The sequence below is a fragment of the Euprymna scolopes genome, chromosome 21 (assembly GCF_053919585.1).
Source record: "Euprymna scolopes isolate OS-2025 chromosome 21, ASM5391958v1, whole genome shotgun sequence".
In the NCBI taxonomy this organism is placed as follows: domain Eukaryota; kingdom Metazoa; phylum Mollusca; class Cephalopoda; order Sepiida; family Sepiolidae; genus Euprymna; species Euprymna scolopes.
This window is the reverse complement of record NC_136502.1, coordinates 50,811,332-50,832,978: the sequence shown is the minus strand read 5'-3', so window position 1 is coordinate 50,832,978 and position 21,647 is coordinate 50,811,332. Positions and strand designations below refer to the sequence as shown.

Here is a 21,647-nt window from a genome sequence, read left to right as displayed (position 1 = left end):
CAGGAAGGGGCATTTCCTGTAATGGCGTCCTGACGAAATAAACATGCTTGCTTTCTCAGATTTCTATCTCTTCGTGTCATCTCTTTCTCCAGTCATCCTGGTTTCTACTTATGTGCCTCTATCAACTAAGCACCTCTTCTTATGGTAAGACGCTTCGTTTTATCTTCATCTAGCTTGTAACTTTAATATTAAGACACATTTACAACCACATGTTCGAACAACATAACACCTATCACAACTAGTATGAAGTTTATTTCTAAGACCATATCGTCTTTAATTATTTTTGAGGTTCTAATATTTTACTATCTTTTCCCGTTCTATTTTGGCCATAATCATTTGGAACGTTGGCATCAATAAAGAATGCAGTTCTTTCAGGCTTGTTCCATATTATATTACCTGGTTTTATAGCCTTTCCTTTTGTGTATTGCCTGCTTTTATGCCTTTATCATTGAACATTGTCGCCTGTTTGATGTTGTCAGTGATGGTTCATGTTCCCATCTGTTCGACACTCTAACATGTTGCATCTCTTTACAGATCTTTCAATTTACATTATTTTTCTTGTGACGGACAGTGTAAAGGTCATCCATCAATAGGATTAAGCACTCAGACATTAGGTGGCTCTTTTTGTCAATTTTCCTATTTTGGATGACGATGGGGCATCCTACCAGATGCCAGACATGCACTCACTATCTCATAGCGACTCCTTTTTTTAAAATTTTCTTAGCATTGTTTTTTTTTTTTTCTTATTGTTGTTATTGTTCTAGCTAGAGATTGGGGCATCCTACTGGATGCTAAACATTCACCCGCTAACTCAGAAGTTCCAACTGAGAGATCTTTTTAAGATTCTGACCATCCCTTTAAATCCAATTGTTTGAATGTCTCTTGCATTTAGTTCACCGGGTAGATTTGCCGGTTAGTCTTTGAAATCCCATTTCATAAGCCCAATTGCTCATAACTGGAATGATAGAGATCTTCCTAAGATTTCAGTTTCTTTTCATGTCATACTTGGTATTTCCTTATCTTTTCCCTCTCAGTTCTGTTTAACCCAGCATTATATGGGGACACTTTTACTAAAGTTGTGTCTCCTTCTCTTTGTTGCTCCATAACAATAGGTTTTATGATTGTTTTCTAGGTAGCTGTAGGGATTGCATTCTGCATATTAGTACAGCCAGAAAGCAAGAAACAGAGAAAATTCTAAAGTCTAGCAGGTTGTGTCAAAAAACTATTGGTGAAAGGCTTTCCAGCATCTAGGGTCATCAACAGTGAAGGATTGGGATTCTAGCTGTAGGGATTGCATGGTCATAGTGGATGGTGTATGACTTATTTCCAACTGTCCTTTCTAGTGTGACTTTTTATGCCTTTAAATTATTTTTTCTAGTAAATGATCAGTTACACAGATTACAAGAATAAGGTTTTCTTTTTCATTTTTCTTAAACTTTTTCTTCTAGGGGATGGGACATCCAACCAGATGTCTGACATTTACCCCTATTTTAGTGAGTCCAACAAAGAGATCTTTTCATGATTTTAGCCGCCCCTTTCAGTGCAATCGTTTGTATTTCACTTGCACTTGGTTCACCGGGTATGCTTGCTATGTACTTTTTAAAGTTCTTTTTCATAAGCCCAGTTGCTCCTATAATGACTGGTATAATTGAAACGTCTTTTAATTTCCAATTTCGTTTCATATCATACATAAGTCCTTGATACTTTGTTATCTTTTCCCTCTCAGCTCTGTTAAGCCCTGTATCATTGGGTACACTGACCTCTATTATGGTCGCTTTTTTGTTTGCTCTGTCCCAAATCACTATATCTGGTTTAACAGCGGCGTTTTCAAGATATGTATCAGTTGGGATTATGTAGTCATAGTGAATGGTGTAGTTGTCATTTCCAACTGTTCGTTTGGGTATATGTTCCCAGGATTTTTTACTACACTGAATGTTGAGTTTCTTACATATCTTCCAGTGAAGGTATTTGCAAACTCCGTTATGGCGATCTGTATAATAACCGTCTCCAAGTAGGACTTTGCAACTAGAAATCAGGTTGCCCACACTCTCAACCTCAGTGCTACAGAACCTGCATTTATTATTGTTGCTTAGACCACTCATCTTTTTGAAGGCGTTCGTCATGAGGCCAATTATCTGAATCTCTCTTGCACTTGGAATACTGGTTCCCAGTGTGTAATTTCAGGTATCCTCATTAGTATTTTTATCTGTGAATGAAAAAGGATTTCATTTCAATATTCATTCATTAATTAAAACTAAAGCAGACATGCACTGATACGGATTATAAGAGTGATATTTAATAGTCATTTTTCACAATAATTGTATGATGCAGTAAGGAAATTGAATCAACATGTTATTGCATGTCGATTTTTTTTTTATAATATTTTGCACAAACTAAACATGACAAATACTGAACTGAGATACTCATTTTAGAATGCAGGGTTTTAGTCCTATATCAGCTTAGCCACTAAAGCTCTTGCATTCCAAACAAAAAAAAATCATCATGTCTGTGAGCCACTGTATTTTCACACAACAAACGTCAGTGGTTATTTTAACATTATTGGCCAGTTCCATTTTCTGAAACATTATGAAAAAAAGCCCCTATAGTTTGCATTAATGAATTCGGTATAACTAAAAGAAAAACTGATTTTTCGAACTACTGATATTACAAGGAGCGTGCAATAAGTAATTCCCCTGACCCACTTCTAGTTGTCTGATCTAGCTGAGATTTTGCATGTGCAATGATTTATATCTCTACGGGTTATGTGGCAAATTACAGCTCTGAACTAATTGTGGTTTCTGTTTTACAGGTGTTTGAATTGAGTCAGATGTGAAATGGAGCCTATTGAATGTCGAGCAGTGATCTGGTTTTTGTATTTGAAAGGACGAACACTACAGGAGACTTTTGATGACATGAAAGAAACTTATGGTGATAATGCCCCATCATATGACCTTGTAAAATGCTGGCATCGTGAATTCAAACATGGCCGGAAGTCTGTGGGAACAGCTCCCTAACCTGATCGCCCCTCTTCTGCCATTGATGAGGCATCTGTTCGTCAAGCTGAGGCTGCCATTTTTGGAAGATTGGCGCATTACTATTCACCAAATAGCCCAAGGTGTCAAGATTAGTACAGGGTTCGTGGAAACTATCATTTATGACCATTTGCATATGCATAAGGTGTCTACCAGATGGATTCCCAGGTTGCTCACACCATTCCAGGAGCGAGAACGTGCCGAGTGCTCGAGGATGAATTTGGAGATGTGCCAAAACGATGAGTCAAAGTTTTTCAAAAGACTCATTACACAGGATGAAACCTGGATCCATCACTATGATCCAGAGACCAAAGTCCAGTCAATGCAGTGGAAGCACTTGGACTCATCACCTCCAAAGAAGGCAAGGGTGCAGTTGGCAAGGTCATGCTCACAGTCTTCTGGGACCAGGACGGAGTAGTGATGACAGATTTCCTGGCAAAGGGTACCACAATTACAGGAGCCTATTATGCTTCACTTCTGAGGAAATTAAGAGAAGCAATCAAAATCAAGAGGCGGGGCGAGATCAGCAAAGGTACCCTCTTCCTGCAGGACAACGCTCCGGTCCACAACTCGCATGTCGCCAGATCAGAAGCACAGGCATGTGGTTATGAAATCCTCCTTCATCCTCCCTACTCTCCTGACCTTGCACCCTCTGACGTTCAGCTCTTTCCAGCCATGAAGTTGTTTTTGAAAGGAAAGTGTTTCCCAGATGATGCAGCCTTGATTTCTGAAGTCATGTCGTGGTTGGAGGACCAACCTGGGTTGTTCTATAAAAACAGTCTCCAGAGCTGCATCAAACGATGGGAGAAATGCGTAACTTTGGGTGGTTCCTATGTAGAGAAAGATTAATAACTATGCCAAGTTTCATTGCTCTACTGCTATGGGAAGTTGGTTAGGGGCATTACTTATTGCACGCCCCTCATATCATTGAATTAAGCATTGTTAATTTGATATTTTGACACAGAAAATGATAATTGCAAAAAATATTTCTATTCTTTTTAGATTACATGTTTCACATAATTTTTATATGTCAGATTCTAATATTTTCCTTGCTTGAACGAATGGCAAACTTTCGCCATAACATAATTCTTGTATAATTTTGAAAAAAAAATTACTAATTATTAATGATAAAAACAGGAACACAGAAAAATAATTAAACTATAAATAGTAAAAATTATACAAACATTCACCATATGAATGTACGGATGCACGACTGGTAAAAAAAGAGAAAACCAGCACTTCTTACCTAACCTGACCTGACATCTTTTTCAGATAGCTTTTTTACTGACATTTTGGGCTTCTGTAGAATCCACACGTAGATGACTTTACCTGTGTTCCCTTAAGCGAAGGTAGAATCTCTCACTTTAGGGGGCTAATTAAGCTAATTTTTTTTTGTAAAAAGAAGGTGTTTTTTTTAATTATTATTTAATTCAGTATCTTAGGGCTTTACTAATTATCTTTGAAATAGACCCAGAAAACTAACATTTATCTTTCAAAGGATTTTTTTACAACGAATATATTTAACTTCAAAATTTAGCTGAATTTGTCAGCTTCCAAATGTTGAAGTGAAAATATTTTTTCAATATAACTTTATTTTCACGAGTACAAATATTTTTTTTTTCTTTGGGAAATTAGCTTTAGTCTTTAATCTTTCAAATATGATCAAAATGCAGTTGGAAATCTACAAAAAAATTATGATAAACCAACTTTCAAAACTATGTTCTCCTATATTTATTTCCGCTATTATTGGCCATATCTATTAACTGTCATGTCGATAACAGTAATATATTAAAAAATTGCGAAAATTCATTGAATAGAACAACTGCTATTGTGTTTTAGCAAAAAAGAAGTCAATCACTACAGACAACAAATATTGCAGCCATGAATAAGTGATCTAAAATATTAATTTCAGAATTATCTCCCCTGCGTGTAAACTCTCACTGTCTACTTTATAACGTCTAAGAAAAATGCAGTTTTATCTAATTTTGGTAAATTTTTACGACGTTCCCCAGCATATTATAAACACCCCCACCTCCCAATGTTAAGAACGGCTTTCGGAATTAATCTTCCCCAACCTCGAAAGCCGTTCTTAGCATGGGGAGGGTATTTATTCCGAAAGCAATTCTTAACATGGGTGGTTGTTGACTGGTTGGGGGTGTTTACACTACGTTGGGACAGGTCGTAAAAAATACCTTAATTTTCCGTAAAAATTACTTGTAAATATAAATAATGTTCTACTCGATTTTTTCTTAATTTTTGGTTGGTTTTGTTTTACGGCATATCAACCTTTTTCAGATTATTTAATGCCGAATCTAGTTATTTTGAGGAACGATTTTTAATAGAGTATATTTGTTTTTTGAGTTGGATTCTATTTAACCCATAGTTGGGAACCTAACAGGTACTACCACTCCGGGTCAGAGTGGACCTGGGAGCAATGGCAATTAAAGGGTGGCTCCACACTCCCCAAGGCCTGCAAGGTGGGGCCTCATCATCGGATATAGTTTTAGGTCATATCCAGGACCCTTAATTTTTGGATATGTTACTATTTTCAGCATGGCAATTATATACTTAATATTGTTTTTGCTAAAAAAGAATTATTAGGAAAAAAACTCGATCTGTCGATTCTATCTTAACAAGCGCCATATTTTGAAATCTTTTTTTTTTATTATTGGTCATTCTGAAAAAATTATTAAACTATTTTACAATTAAGATACAGCAACAAGCTTAAGAGAAAATCTCGCAACTTCATTTAATTGAGGAATACTTACTTGTTTCAAAAAAAACTTTTGTGGTGTAACTGGTCCATAAAGTTCAGAGAACTCTTCCACTTTGTAAAATTAAAAAAAAAATGTCTGGTGTAATCATGACATTTTATCAAGTTTTCCACACTAAACTTTGTAATGTTTAGATATTTTATTGTCGTCGAGATTTATATGTAAATTGATGGATTTGCTTTATAATCGACAAAACTATGAAAAAGTGGCCCCAAAACAAATATAGGGGCTTATTCAGATTGGCACTTGTGACGGCATTAAAAATTAACAAAAATACGGAACGTACCAGTTACGGGACGAAGATGAAAAATTCCGCAAATCATGTAATTTGATCAAGTAGTTTTGTTTGTTTTTTAAATTATTATTATTATTATTATTATTATTATTATTATTATTATTATTATTATTATTATTATTATTATTCAAGAAAATAAGCGGCGACTGAATCGGTAGGCATATCAGAATTTTGGGGGAATTTTTGACACCTCTAACACGAAACTGCAAATAAAATATAAAAAAACTCGTAATTTCTCTTTTAAAATTGGGTTGTTTATTTTCTTTATGGAATATACTTCCAAAATAAACTATTAAAGTTGTTTAAAAAATCATTTTTTATTTTAAAAAAACAAACAGTGTTTACAAAGTGCCGGCGCGAATTAGTTTACTCACCAAAGTTTTATATATCACAAATTGAAGATAAAAGATCAATAAATAAAATATTCTAATTTAAAACAAAAAAAAAAGCGTTTTTTGGAAATGTACCTGCAAAGTCCAGAGTGTAAAACCTTTTTTTTTGTTTTTAAAACCACATGGATTTTTTTTTAAGTGGAAGCTTATGTTATGTTTAGATTGTCAAGCAAATATCGGATGCTTGCGACAATTTTTTCTATTTCATTCAATGTTTTCTTTTTTTTAGATATTTAAAAAAAATAAATTCACTTGATAAAGAAGAAATAAAATATATTAATCAAAAACTCATGTATTTCATTAAGAGAATAAAAAAAAAATGAGTGAATGTGTTCATTTTTCACCCAAGGAGGCCCAAAGATACTAATTTTGGTTTACAGCACGCAATAGAAAGAGACATTAATTGTGGTCCTTTGAAGCTACCGGAAGATAAACGTGAAGAAAATCAGAAATTTGTCTCCCTTTATTTAAACAGTGAAAAACATTGGAGTTCGTGTTTTTTGTAATCCTTCTTAAAAAAGTATTTTTTTTAAAAAGGACATGGAATATAAGTATAAATATGGATAAATTCTTAACAATGAACAATAGAAGTACCCATTGAATAGTATTTTTTATAGATAAATGATTTTTTGGAATTTATATATATTTTATAATCGAAGTAAGTAAAATTTTGTTGATTGTTCTTTACATCTTTTTTAAAGAAAACCGATTTAAAAAAAAAATATTGCATAATTTATTATTAAACCTGTTAGTTTTTAAAAATTTGGTCTTTGCTCCTTTAATTAAAAAAAATTAATGTTTGAATTACATTTTTCAAGTAGTTATAAGTTTCGAAAAACAGTAAGTCTAAATATTCCAGTGTTTACCATGAAGTTTTAATGGCGATTTCTGACACTGCTAATAATACACTTTCTAAAAATTGCTTCATGTTTCTGTTAAATAAATAGTTATAAATATATAAAAAATGTATATTTTGTTCATTTACTTTATTTAATCAAGTGCTTACTTCCAATATTAAAATATTTTTATATTAATTACATATTTTTTTATTTTAAAACTTTAATAATTTTTATTTTTATTTCAAAACTAATAATTCGTAATATTCATGATTTGATGGTGTAAAATACTGATGTGACCCTTCTAGAGTTGTCGAACTTTGCCAGGACTTTACTGCAAGACTGCCCAAAGTTTTTCTTCTATTTTTGTTTATCGTTATAAGTGCCACTCTGAATAAGCACCCAAATATATAACAATAATTGTTCAGTAAATATTACCTGACGCTACAACAGAACACCGACCATCTAATTTGTTTTTTTTTTAGAGGTATTATAGATCGCTGACAATGAATCTGATAATCAAACCCGTCGCAAATTTACCGTTTGCATGGTATGAACCCCTGGACCCTGTGACTATTTTGCACACTTCACCGCCTTCAGTAGTGTTTTCTTATAATGAAGTGACGTATCATATCACGCATAGCGAAGTGACTTATAACATAGCGAAAGAATCTTTAGCAGACATTTGAAATAACAAGAAATTTTTTTTTTTAAAGTGTGGTTTATTTATTATTTGTGTGTGTGTGTGTGTGTGTGTGTGTGTGTGTGTGTGTGTGTGTGTGTTATTCCAAGATGAGCAATTCACCGCCGGAACTTTTTATCGAAAGAACGTTATCACCGGTCACCGGTTGTGAGAGCCTTCCCTGGGCGGGAACACTTAAAAACGTAACATGCTGTCTCTGTAAATATTCTCAATAAACTTTTCTATTTCTTTATTACTTCAGAACCTCTTTATCTATTTATTTCCCTGGTGAAATACCTTTCTTGAATATCCTTTTATTACGCCCACCCACCGCAGGATATATCAGTGTGTTATGTAGTCTTTAATGTTTTTTAATTGATGTAAAAAATTTAGTTTTCATGAGTGGTTTGCAAAAACATATTTTTGTTTTTCATTCTTTTTTTTCTGTTTGAGGGGGTATTCAATTATAGAACTTGTGTAGTTTAATAAACTGTTTTTCCGTAAGTAATACGCCGACACGTACCAAGTAGAATACTCTTTAATATTTCACAAAAATTCTGTTTACATTGAGGAGGGGGCAGTGGAGGGGTGACTTGGGAAATGTTGGTGCGTTACTTACGGAAAACGGTTAATTAAAGTGCAGAAACACATGTAAAACTACACAAGTTCTATAATTAAATACCCACTCCCCCAAAAAAGAACGAAAAACATCACCTGTTAAACTACACAAGTTCTTTAATTGAATACCCCTAAAAAGAATGGAAAACATAAAAATATGTTTTTGTAAACTCATGAAAACATTTTTAGATCAATTAAAAAGCATTAAAAACTAGGTAACACAAAAAATGAACCACATTTTTTTTCTTTTTGAGATTCCTCCACGATGTGATAAGTCACTTCACTACATGCGAACAAAATGTGTGTTTTTCAACATTTTTCATTTTTTTTAACACGTAAATATACATTTTTTTTCTTTTAGAGATTAACTTTGGTCTGTTTATCTTTTAAACACAACCAAAATTTAGACATGGACTAAGAATTAATTATGATAAACTTTTTTTAAGAAGCATAGGGGTTCAGCTTTTCTTTCAGATAATTTTGCTCGTACCTATAAAATCTTTACAATGCACGACGATTCGAAAAATGGTAAAAAATCAAATATACACAAATAAATGTTATCAGAGTCAATAAAAGATACTTTGCAACCTACCTGCATCATTTTTTTTGTGTTTTAAAGTAGTTTTGAATGCTTTGTAGTTCATCTCAAATATTAACTGTCTTTACGACTTTTAAATTTTCAACCAATATGGCTGCCGTCTTGTCCATTTTTTTCCATCTTGACGGCCTCGTTAATTTCTTTTGGGAGGGGGGATCATTTGCCATTGGAGAGTCCCGTTTGCGCTAGTGAAGTATATTTTTTTAAGAGGTAGGGGTCATTTATAATTTAATTTGGGGGAGGGCACAGAGGAGGAGTGACGGTGATCACAATTTGACTCTTACATCATTTAAGTGGCGATAATGACTAAAAAAATAAAACAAAATACTGTTAGTAAGCCACCCAATAAATATGACTAAAAAATGTTGTTCATACAAACATTTTTTTTTATCTAGGGATATGATATTTTTAAGAAAAAGAAAAAAAAATCAGAGTTTTGTGTAGCATACAGCAAAATGAACTTTAATCACCTAATTTTAAATGGGGGTGTTAAATCATCAATGATTCCAGATAATTTCTGGGGAGTTAGCAAAGAAGCCAATAAACGAAAACAAAGGTCAAAAAATAAATATCTAGCAAATAATTGTTACCAAAGACAAGATAAGTTACTCTTCTACCTACTGAGATAAGTTTTGTGTGTTTTAACATATTTTAAAGCTTTTATTCTGTTAGAAATAGGTAGTTCCGAGTTAGTTAATACACCGACAACAATATGGCCGACAACAATATGCAATCATCCGATTGTCATTAATGGCTCAAAACACGAAAATAAACAAAATACTGAGTTAGATCCACTCAATAAGTGCTACTGTGGCATAAAAATTTTAATAGTATTTTTTTTTTTACATTATTTAAGCAATTATCGAAACTTTCCAGTTGAACACCGTACATTGGCCATCTTGTCATCGTTTTAACTTATCATTTCAGCAGTACTTGTGTTTCGAATTTAATAAATGCTTTAAAATATATTAAACCACGCAAAACTTATCCAGATAGGGAGAAAAGTAACTTACTTTGCCTTTTATAGCATTTATTTGTTATATATTTGCAGTTTTTATCCTCCCCTTCTTTTTGTTTATTGGATTATCTACTAAATTACCAAATTTCTTCTATTTTTAATATTTGAGCATCTTGTAATATAGACAACAAGACGCAAAATGTTTCAAAAAAACATATATAACAAATAAATGTTATGAAAATCAAGATAGTTTGCTCTTCTACTTATCTAGATAAGTTTTGTGATTTTTAACATATTTTAAAGCTTTTATACGGGTTGAAAAAAGTAGATGACACCCTAAGTCAATTGCCTAACTCCGAAAATGATAAACCAATTAAGCTAGATAATAGAGTGGATAGTATAAAGACTGAAGTCCATGAGGATCAGATCATTTCAACCATTAGCTTCTCATTGGAAAAACAGAACATGATACAAAATAAAACAGCGATAACCTAACTATGAATCTTGTTAAGGAGATCATATACCAGGAATGGCCAGATAATATTACCTGTTGAGATTCAGTCATATTTGCCCTTTGGCAGCAAACTTGCTGGAAATCTGTTCAAGAACAGACAAGCACTTATCCCTGACTCCATTAAGGCTGACATCCTATACCAGGTTTATCAAACTGATCAATGCATAGACAAAACACACCGACTTGTCATAGAAAGTGTGTAGTTGGTAAATATAAACAAGGATATTAAAAGGATATGTAAATCGTGCACACTTTGTCAGGAACACCAAGATTCACATAGGCATGAACAACTATACCAACACAACATCTCAACTTTGGAAGTTCATCACATCAAACCTATCAGAGATTGATGGGCAGCCATTCCTGCTCACCATTGACAAATACTGAAAGAACGCAATCGTTGATAAAATGCTAAAACCAGCAAATATGTGGCAGATAAAATCAAATATTGTATCTAAATGTTTGGCCATCCAAATCATGACGGACAATGATCCACAATACTCTGAACAGGCTTTTCAAAGCTTCATCGAATCCTGGGGCATCAGACAAATCACAATCTCACCTCATTATGCGAGGAGAAATGGCTTCATAGACAGACATGTGAGGCATATCAAATTAACAATAAAAAATGCAAAGGAGGAGAACTGGCATCCAGCTGGGTCTGTTACAGGTTAAGTCAATGCAAAAAGGCAGCAAAACTACTATCACCAGCTGAAATACATTTTGAGAGATCAATACTTTACCCAACCGATGAGAACCAGGAAAAGAAGAACACTGCAAACAGTTACATGAGATCAGCAAGCAGGAAAAACACCATTATTTATAACCAGAAAATTACCACCATTGTATCCAAGTCAGTCTGTATGGGTATTAAGTAAACTTGACAACACATGGCCCCTTGGAACCGTCGTCAAGTGTAAAGAAGGGCCTAGAAGCTACATAGTAGAGTTTCCCAATGGAATTAGACTCCACAACAATTGCACTCATTTTCACATCATACCGATTCTAGTGACAAAATAGGTTTGTTTTGATATCCCCGAAACTGACACTATACAGAACACGAATAGACCAACACAAAATAATGGTGAAGACGGAATCATCAAACTCAACATGACCAGACCTACAAAAACAAATATGACCCTCTCCAAACTAAATTGGTTAGAACTATAAGAACATCCTCGTGATACAAAGCCTGATCTCATCGCATAGATCATAACACCATCACAAACGTGATAAATCAAAGATAAAACATACAAAAAATGCACACAGACAACAAATATATAAAAACAACTAAACAGGGGGATGTTAGAGTATCGCAGATGATATTCATCTCTGATTGCCTGGGACTGGATGTAATCATTACTGGCCTGGTGCTCTCCAAAATGAATTACTATCACTTTGCTCTATTGTTCGGTTCTACTTTCTTAATAAATACTAGCAAGTATTACTTCAGTACCTTTAGTGGTATCGTGATTTGGAAGACTTCATTTGGCTGTCTATGGGCGTTTCATCTGGTTTTATTCAGAGAAAAAGTGTATATGAAATATATGGTGTCAGTCCTGAAACTTGTTTGTTCAACTCTGTCTCTGGACAATCCCTTTGATACCTCCAATGTCAAGAGTAAAAAGAAAATCTTATTTGCAGAAGCACATCACATAGATAAGAATAAGGCTGTGTGAAGGCGGCTTTAACTGGAACTTTATAAACACATGGGTTCATGATACAATGACCATAGGAACAATTGATTTGATGCCGAGTTCTCAGATGGCAGACTATTGAAACAGCATTTAACTGAAAATAATCTATCTTTCCATTTGAAGCAAGGAGAATAATAAGGATTCTTACAATTGTCAAAGGAAAAGAGTTTTGTTTTGCTAAATATGACCACACATTTTTGGCTTTATTAGTCGCGTGCAAGCGACTCTATAAGTTGGTTTGTCGGTCTGTCCGTAAACCTTTTGTGCTTGGTCTTTTTGGTTAAGATCAAAGATCTGTTGTTAATAGATGCTGTTCTTAGCTTTTTAAGCTTTTCACCTTAAGAATGATCAAAGTGTAGTATCTGTTCTTACTACATGCTGTAGTTATTGTGATATAAAGTGGGGAATACCTTTTCTGTATTAATTTAATGTAAAATGTTCACTCACTTTACAACCAGTCAGCCTCAAAGCCATTCAAGACATTCTCCAGATCATTCAAGTTGTTTTTGAAGGATTCCAATTGTTTTTTAAGGATTAAATTCATCCTTAAGTTCATTAAAGTCATTTTAAGTCATTTACTTTTTATTTATTAAGTCATTTCAGCCCATTTTTCGGTTATTACACGATAGCATGCGACTAATGCCTATCAGCCTTGTTCTATAATGACTCAGCTATTACTTCTTTGTGTTGATATTATCTTTGTCCTCACACTATCAGTAGAACATATTGTAATTAGTAAATATGCCTATCACAAATACGATTGCAGCAGAGAAATAAATTATAACTTCTAATTAGAATCTATAAAAAAGAATTTAAGATAATTTAATCAAAACATTTTCTTGTGAGCTATAATTTGATATTTGGGTTAATTCTGGAAAATACCTTCCGTAGTTACCATCTTTTTAATTAATTATTATAAATGCATTGTTTTATTTGTAGGTTTCATAAAAGATGGACTTTGGTCTACAAGCAGGTGCAAAAATTCAGCAAAGTTCATCAGAAAAAAGATGTGCTTTAAAACTTTTTTTTTTATTTTACATAATACAAAATAATTGCTGATTTTATCAGTTTCTCTTTCACTCTAAAAGATAGTTATGCATGTTTCCACTAAAGAAGGAATTTTTTAGCTTAGTATATATATTTCATATATATCACACACACATATCATATATATTATGTATATTATATATGCATAATATATATATATATATATATATGTATATATATATATATATATATATCACATATATATATATATATATATATATATATATATATGATATATATATATATATATATGATATATATATATATTATATAGAGAGGGTGGAACAATAAAACTGTCGCCCTAAAAAAATGTCATGATTCCATTTTCGTTTAATGAAAACCGTTTTTTTTTTTAATTTCAGATCATCTACTCGTTCGCCAATTCTGTACAAATGCCAAGGGTGAGAGCAGTCTCCTATTATGTCTGAAAGTGGCACAATGTTCAACGAGCAAGATCGGAGATTTGCTGCTGTACAACTCATGCTTTCTGTTGATCCAAGTTATGAAAACAGGATCATTGCCAGCACCCTGAAAATGCATCGCTGGATTGCCATGAATAACAAAAACGTTCCTTGGGTGATGAAAACAAAGTTTCCGGCTACTGTCATAGTCTTTGGTGTGGTTTCAAGTGAGGGCCACATCATACCACCTCACATCTTTGAAGTCGGCTTGAAAGTCAACACCAAAGTGTACCTGGATATGCTGAAGAGTGTGGTGATCCTCTGGCATAATCAGGTGGCCACTGGAGAACCTTGGTGTGTGGCAGCAGGACTTGGTGCCGGCCCATAAGTCCAAAGAGACCCAGGCTTGGCTTCAGAAGGAGTACTACGATTTTGTAATCTTCTTTCACTGCCCCCTCCTCCCCGACCTGAACACACTGGACTATTTCGTCTGATTATACATTGGGAACATTACAAACTTGACCTCCCACAACACCAAAGCCAACCTGATTGCTGCCATCAGCTGAGTATTTGCTGAGCTTGTGGAAAAGGCATGCCCCCAGTTCTGGACCCATATCAAGGTGGTAATTGAGGCTGAAGGCGGCTACATGAGTAGGTGTCAGCTCTACTACATAATCAAGTTACCTGAATTGATTTTTTTTCAATAAAAGTTTTAAAATAAATCTGTAGTATTGTTTTCTTTAAGGCAACAACTTTATTATTCCACCCTGTAATATATATATATATCATATAGATATAACATATATTATATAATATATATTTTATATATTATATATATATATATCATACATACATGTGGCATATTATAAAATTAAAATATGTTATTACATGTATGGCTTTAAGATAGTAGGTTATGAGGGTTTTATGTAGCATGAATACAATACTGTTGTATTTGATATTTAATATTTTTTATATTTCAAGAGATCCGCCACTCTTGATCAGAAAATGTAACAAAACAACAAGGAAAGTCATTGGAAAAATTGAAATCTACATCATATCATTGGCTCCTTACATTAAGTTGCTCCTTACATTAAGTTGCTTCATGTCCGTCTCAACAATCTCCATTAGAAAATAAAATAAAATTGTGTTCTTTCAGTTAAGAACTCTTTTAAAGATCCTAACCGTCCTATTAAATGCAAATTTTTTTGCATTTCGTTCACCGGCTATATTTGCCAAGTAGTTTTTTTAAATTCTTGTTCATGAGTCCGGTTTCTCCTATAATTACTGAAATGATAGAGATATTCCTAAAATTCCAGTTTTTTTTTCATGCCAAACATAAGACTGGTATTTCACTACCTTTTCCCTTTCAACTCATTTTAACGCAATATCATTAGGAACTTCTTCTAAGGTTGCTTCTTTCTCCTTTTGCCATATCACCATGCCAGGTTTAACGGTTCCATTTATCTAGGTCTGTAGGTGTAGGAATTACATAGTCGTAGTAGATGGATAGTGTATGACTTATTTCCAACAGTTCTTTCTGATATATGTTCTCATGAATTCTCAGGAATCTATTTTTTTAATTTTCTCCCGCTTCCTGTCAGTATTTTTAATTGTTGCCTTACTTTTCATTTTATAAGAATATGTACTTTAGATTTATGTCTTCAGGGAAGTATACAGAAGTTTGTGAATACAGAAATATCCATTCTGGTGTCTCATGGCTGAATATTCCAATATTACTTTTCTTGGCTACATATGTCATCTTCCTTGCAAATTATATTATACAATAAAGTTACGATTGTTTTTTTGATAAAATGTTAGCCAAAATTCACAAATCTTATCCTTGAAAACAATACATCAAATCTGTTGCCAAGGTCGCTGGAAAGATGGTGGGATCCTTCTACCGCTCCAGAAGATATCTCACAACTGATGTAATTCTCTATCTATATAAAAGCCAAGTACGTCCAAGGATGGGATACTGCTGCCATATCTGGACAGGAGCTGCTATAAACAGCCTATCCTGCCTTGACAGAGTACAAAATAGACTTCGTGGCTTAGTGGGGGATGCCCTTTTCTCTACCCTGCAACCTCTATCCCACAAAAGAGACGTTGCGAGCCTATCCTTGTTTATCGTTATTTCCATGGCAGGTGCTCGTCTGAACTCCAATCTCTGGTCCCCCCCTCGCCAATCTTTCATGAAAAACACCCGTCTAGCTGAATCCACCGTGAAAAATTTCCCTCACTCTTTATCTGTGCCTAAATCAAAACATAGATTCCATGAACAATGCTTCTTTCTTAGAACTGCACGCCTGTGGAACTCTGTTCCATCTGCCTGCTTCCCACCTGACTACAACTTGGATGTCTTCAAGTCCAACGTTAACAAATTCCTAATGAACCGCCCCCTTAAGTAAACACTTAATCAAATCTCCACACTAACGTAATGTACTTGCAATAACCCTTATTCCTGAGTGGCTTCCAGTGACCACTGTGTAAAAAAAATATATATATATAAATTTTAGGGGGTGTAAGGTTTGAGGAAAATTTCTTGAAGGGTGCGGACCAAAAACAAAAGATTGGGAGCCACTGATTCAGATCAACACTAACATTCTGAAAACGGTTTTACGATTTATGCCTTCAGGGAAATATACCAGATTCCGAGAATATTGACAAATCCATTCTTGTGTGACTGTGCAAGTGTTTCTTCAAATGTTCGTTTCTTGCAAACGATGAACCGCATGCATCACAGCAATAAGGTTTCTCACCCGTATGTGTCCGCAGATGCACCATTAAATTTGATTTCACTGCAAATGATAAGCCACACACTTCACAAGAATATGGTTTCTCTCCACTGTGAGTTCTCATGTGTATCTTTAATTGAAACTTACTTGAAAACGATGAGTTACACGTCTTGCATGAATGTGGTTTTTCTCCGGTGTGAATGCGGATGTGGGTCTTCAAAGCATTTTCTGTTGTGAAAGACAAAATGCACACTTCACAGGAATAAGGTTTCTCGCCATTGTGTTGTCGCATGTGCACTGTTAAAGAAGCTTTCACTCGAAATGATGAACCACACACTTCACAAGAATATGGTTTGTCGCCTGTATGTGTCCGCATGTGTATCTTCAAATGATTCTGTGTTACAAATGAACATCCACATATTTCACATGGATAAGGTTTCTCCCCAGTGTGTATTCGCATATGTCTTTTTAAGACATATTTTGTTCGAAATGTTGAGCCACACACTTCACAAGAAAAAGGTTTCTCCCCAGTGTGTATTCGCATATGTATCTCTAATTGAGATTTTGATATACATGATAAGCCACATACCTGACAACTATGAGGTTTTTCCTCAGTCTGTTTTTCCATATTTTCTTTCACATCGGATTTTGTAATAGTTGACAGTTCACAATTAAGTGTTTTGCCTTCATATTTATTCACTGTAAATGTTTACTTACTGATTTTAAATTAATTTTTTATCCTATAAATGCAGGAGTCAGTTTAATTTTTTTTTTTTCATTTTTCTGTTACCTGCGAAAAAATAAGTGATTTTATTTAATTCATATGTTACTTAAAATGAAACATAGATATATACGCAAATCAAATAATAGAAAAATGTTTGTAGATCTGGCTGTTTAAGATAACAACAAACATCGTATTCTTAGTTGAATTAAATGGCTTGGGTTATGGGACTTTTAAATTCATTTTTAACAGATCTGACCTACAAAAGGTTCATACAGATTTTCAATGTCCATTTTCAAGGAGTTTTCAAGACTTTACGAAGTTTTTCAAGGCTTTCTCCAGACAAAATCCAAGTTTTCAAAACAAAATTTGGAGTTTGTTTTACAATCCAGTGATTCGAAAAAGTTGTCAAAATCAAATATACAACAAATAAATATTACCATAGCCAATAACAGTTAGTTTACAACCTACCTGCATCGTTTTGTAGGTTTTTATGTAGTTTTAAATGTTTTTTGTTTAATTTCATCTCAAATTTTAGCTCTCTTTACGGCTTTTAATTTCCAACCAAGATGGCTGCCATTTTGTCTATTTCATTTTTGGCCCAGCCAGCCTAATTATCACAATTTTTGAGGAGGAGTATTCGCCATTGGAGAGTTCCATCTGGGCAAGAAAAGTATTTTTAGAGAGGGGGCAACCTTATTTATAGCGGTCACAACTACTCCTCCCCCTTGTGCCCCCACCCCAAAAGAATAAATTACAAATGAGAACAAAAATAGACAAAGGTTTGAATATTTATTACAAAACTAACTGAGGTAGTTTTTTGATAAGGGGCGTAACTCTTGTATCCACAATACTGTGCAATTTCAGAACAATGTGTTTCGATTTTATTTTTAATATTTAAAAAATATTTTAATCGTATTTTTATTTTTTTAAATCGTATTTTGAATATTTCGACATAAATTTTTACTGGACATAAAGAATACAATTTTCAAGGATTTTCAAGAAATTTTCCATATTTTCAAGAACTTTTCAAGGTAATAATAGAAATAAGGCCTTTTCAAGGCAAAAATCAAAATTCAGTGGCTTTTCAAGTTTGTAAAAACCTGCCACAGAATTTATAATATTGCATTGTATCGTCATCTGTGGGCTCTCAAATTACAGTAAAGTAAAACAAAGCAGAAAATCCAAACTAATCGAAGATATCGACAAAACTAAAACTGATTTGGTAAACATGATTTATGTGTCATAAACTAGCAACTAGTCAAATATTGGGAAAAGTTTAACTTGACCTTAAAAATGCAGATTTGATAGATAAAGGAGTGATCAACTAGCATCTAAAAAGTGATGAAATTAAGGTATCATTTCCACCTACCCAGGAAGAAGTGGAGAGATTCTGGAAGCCTTTATATAAAAACAATATGGGAAAAAGGAGTAGATAGGTACAAGAAGGTGTTAGGGACAAAAAAGATGCCAGCCCTTAGTCATTACTAAGCAAGTTGTTTATAAAAATGTCAATCATTTTATCAACTTTAAAATCCTAGGAATTGACACGATCCCAAATTTCTATGTGATAAACAACTTTATTGCCATTATGTTTAACGTTTAATAGAGTCGTCTGTGGCAGAGCAGAGCCAGTAAAATTACGCGGGCATTTTGTAGTATAGACAACAAAATGAAAATGTGATCAAAAACAAATACATAGCAAATAAAAGTAAGATAACTCACTATTCTACCTACTTGAATAGTGTTTTGTGGTTTAATTTACTTTAAAGCATTCATTTACTTTGAAACACAAATAGTGCCGAGTCTTGAATTAGAACAAGAACAAAATGGTTGACATGATACAATCATCAGTGGAGTCTCGATAATCGCTCTAAAATCGAAACTTAAACAAAATACTGATAAAAGAAAAACAACCAAAATAATGTCACTGTGGAAAAAAAAGAGTCGTGATTATAACTTTTAAAACTAAAAATCAAGAAACACGTGTACAACAAATTCAGCCCTATCTGCCACCTTACACCTACATAAAAAATGGACGATGGAAATGAACAAAAAATGTGAACCAGGAACAAACTCTATAAAAAAAAAAGCTCCTTATAAATAAAATCACTTTAGAAGTATGCTGAAGGCGACAAAGAAACCTGAATACTGTCTGGATAGATTCTTAACAGAGGTAGGAAAAAGGAACTAAAAAACAAGTCAGTCATTTAGTATTTATGTGGACAAAAAAAAAAAATAAATAAAATAACCAAAAAATTTATCTCCTTTAAACTGTAAGAAGTTTTGGTGTGGTTTCAAGTGAGCGTCACATCATGTCACCTTACATCTTCGAAGTCGGTTTGAAAGTCAATACCAAAGTGTACCTGAATGTGCTGAAGTGTGTAGTGATACCCTGGTACAATGAGGTGGCAGCTAGCAGACCCTGGAATGGAAGTAGGATTAGACACCGGCCACAAGTCCAAAATCCTAGACTTGGAGTCAGAAGGAGTGCTACGACTTTCTACTCTTCTTTCACTGCCCCCTCCTCCTCCGAGCTGAACTCGCTAGACTACTTTGTTTGGTCATACATCGAGAACATTACCAACATGCCCTTACACAACACCAAAATTAGCCTGATCGCCACCATCATTTAGTATTTATGGGGAGACGAAAAAACCCCCCCCCAAAATCTTGTCTCCTTGAAAGAAAACTGTAAGAAATTTCACAGATGATGTCTGCATGGAGTTTGATAGATTTGTTAAATGAACAATAATAAAAAGGGAAGGGGAACACAGTAAAAGCAGAACATGTTTAGATCAATAATAACCTTGTCGGAGAACTGGGAGAGGATACCAAACACAAGTACGTTGGTATAGATGAAAATATAATGGTGGAACATAAAAAGATGACACGCATACATGAAATGCCTTAAATAGATCCTAAAGTCAGAATTGAATCCCCCCCCCCAAAAAAAATAAACAAAAATACTTTCATTAACCAGCTTGCAATTATGTCATCTATATGGCTTGTATATTATTCACTGGCTCCCATGTAACACCAATAAACTTAATATGAAGACCAGAAAAAATGCTGGTCTTATATAGATTTACGAGGGGCGTGTAATAAGTAATGCCCCTGGCCCACTTCCAATTGTTTGATCTAGCTGAAATTTTGCATGTGCAATGATTTATATCTCTACGGGTTATGTGGCAAATTACAGCTCTGAACTAATTGTGGTTTCTGTTTTACAGGTGTTTGAATTGAGTTAGGTGTGAAATGGAGCCTGTTGAATGTCGAGCATTGATTCGGTTTTTGTATTTGAAAGGACAAACACCACAGGAGACTTTTGACAAAATGAAAGAAACTTATGGTGATAATGCCCCATCATATGACCTTGTAAAACGCTGGCATCGTGAATTCAAACATGGCCAGAAGTCTGTGGAAACAGCTTCCAGACCTGGTCGCCCGCTTCTGCCATTGGTGAGGCATCTGTCTGTCAAGTTGAGACTGCCATTTTGGAAGATCAGCGCATTACTATTCGCCAAATAGCCCAAGTTATGAAGATTAGTACTGGGTCTGTGGAAACTATCATTTATGACCATTTGCATATTCATAAGTTGTCTGCCAGATGGATTCCCAGGTTGCTCACTCAATTCCAGAAGTGAGAACACGTCGAGTGCTCAAGGATGAATTTGGAGATGTGTCAAAAAGATGAGTAAAAGTTTTTCAAAAGACTGATTACATAGGATGAAACCTGGGTCCATCACTATGATCCAGAGACCAAAGTCCAGTCAATGCAGTGGAAGCACTAGGACTCATTACCTCCAAAGAAGGCAGGGGTGCAGCTCTCCACTTCTTGGACCAGGACGGAGTAGTGATGACAGATTTCGTGGCAAAGGGTACCACAATTACAGGAGCCTATTATGCTTCACTTTTGAGAAAATTAAGGGAAGCTATCAAAATCAAGATCAGCAAAGGTACCCTCCTCCTGCAGGACAATGCTCCGGTCCACAACTGCATGTCACCAGATCAGAAGCACGGGCGTGTCGTTATGAAATCCTCCTTCATCCTCCCTACTCTCCTGACCTTGCACCCTCTGACTTTCACCTCTTCCCAGCCATGAAGTTGTTTTTAAAAGGAAAGCGTTTCCCAGATGATGCAGCCTTGATTTCTGAAGTCACGTCCTGGTTGGAGGTCCAACCTGAGGTGTTCTACAAAAAGGGTCTCCAGGATGGGAGAAATGCATAACTCTGGGGTGTTCCTATGTAGAGAAAGACTAATAACTGTGCCAAGTTTCGTTGCTCTACTGCTATGGGAAGTAGGTTAGGGGCATTACTTATTGCACGCTCCTCGTATATGCTGAAA

The 21,647-nt window shown here is 34.4% G+C and overlaps 1 protein-coding gene across 1 annotated transcript; it reads left to right on the top strand.

Moving 5' to 3' along the window:
* The first annotated feature begins 16 nt into the window (after positions 1-16).
* LOC145242276 (uncharacterized) lies at positions 17-14,734 on the top strand. Its single transcript, XM_080105292.1, has 2 exons — positions 17-144; positions 13,806-14,734. The coding sequence occupies exon 2, from the start codon at positions 13,864-13,866 to the stop codon at positions 14,230-14,232; it is 369 nt and encodes a 122-aa protein (XP_079961418.1). The 5' UTR covers positions 17-144; positions 13,806-13,863; the 3' UTR covers positions 14,233-14,734.
* Positions 14,735-21,647: the final 6,913 nt, after the last annotated feature.

What these genes read in the sequence shown, in the direction of transcription:
- LOC145242276 (XM_080105292.1), top strand. Translation starts at nt 13,864, where the DNA reads ATGTCTGAAAGTGGCACAATGTTCAACGAGCAAGATCGGAGATTTGCT.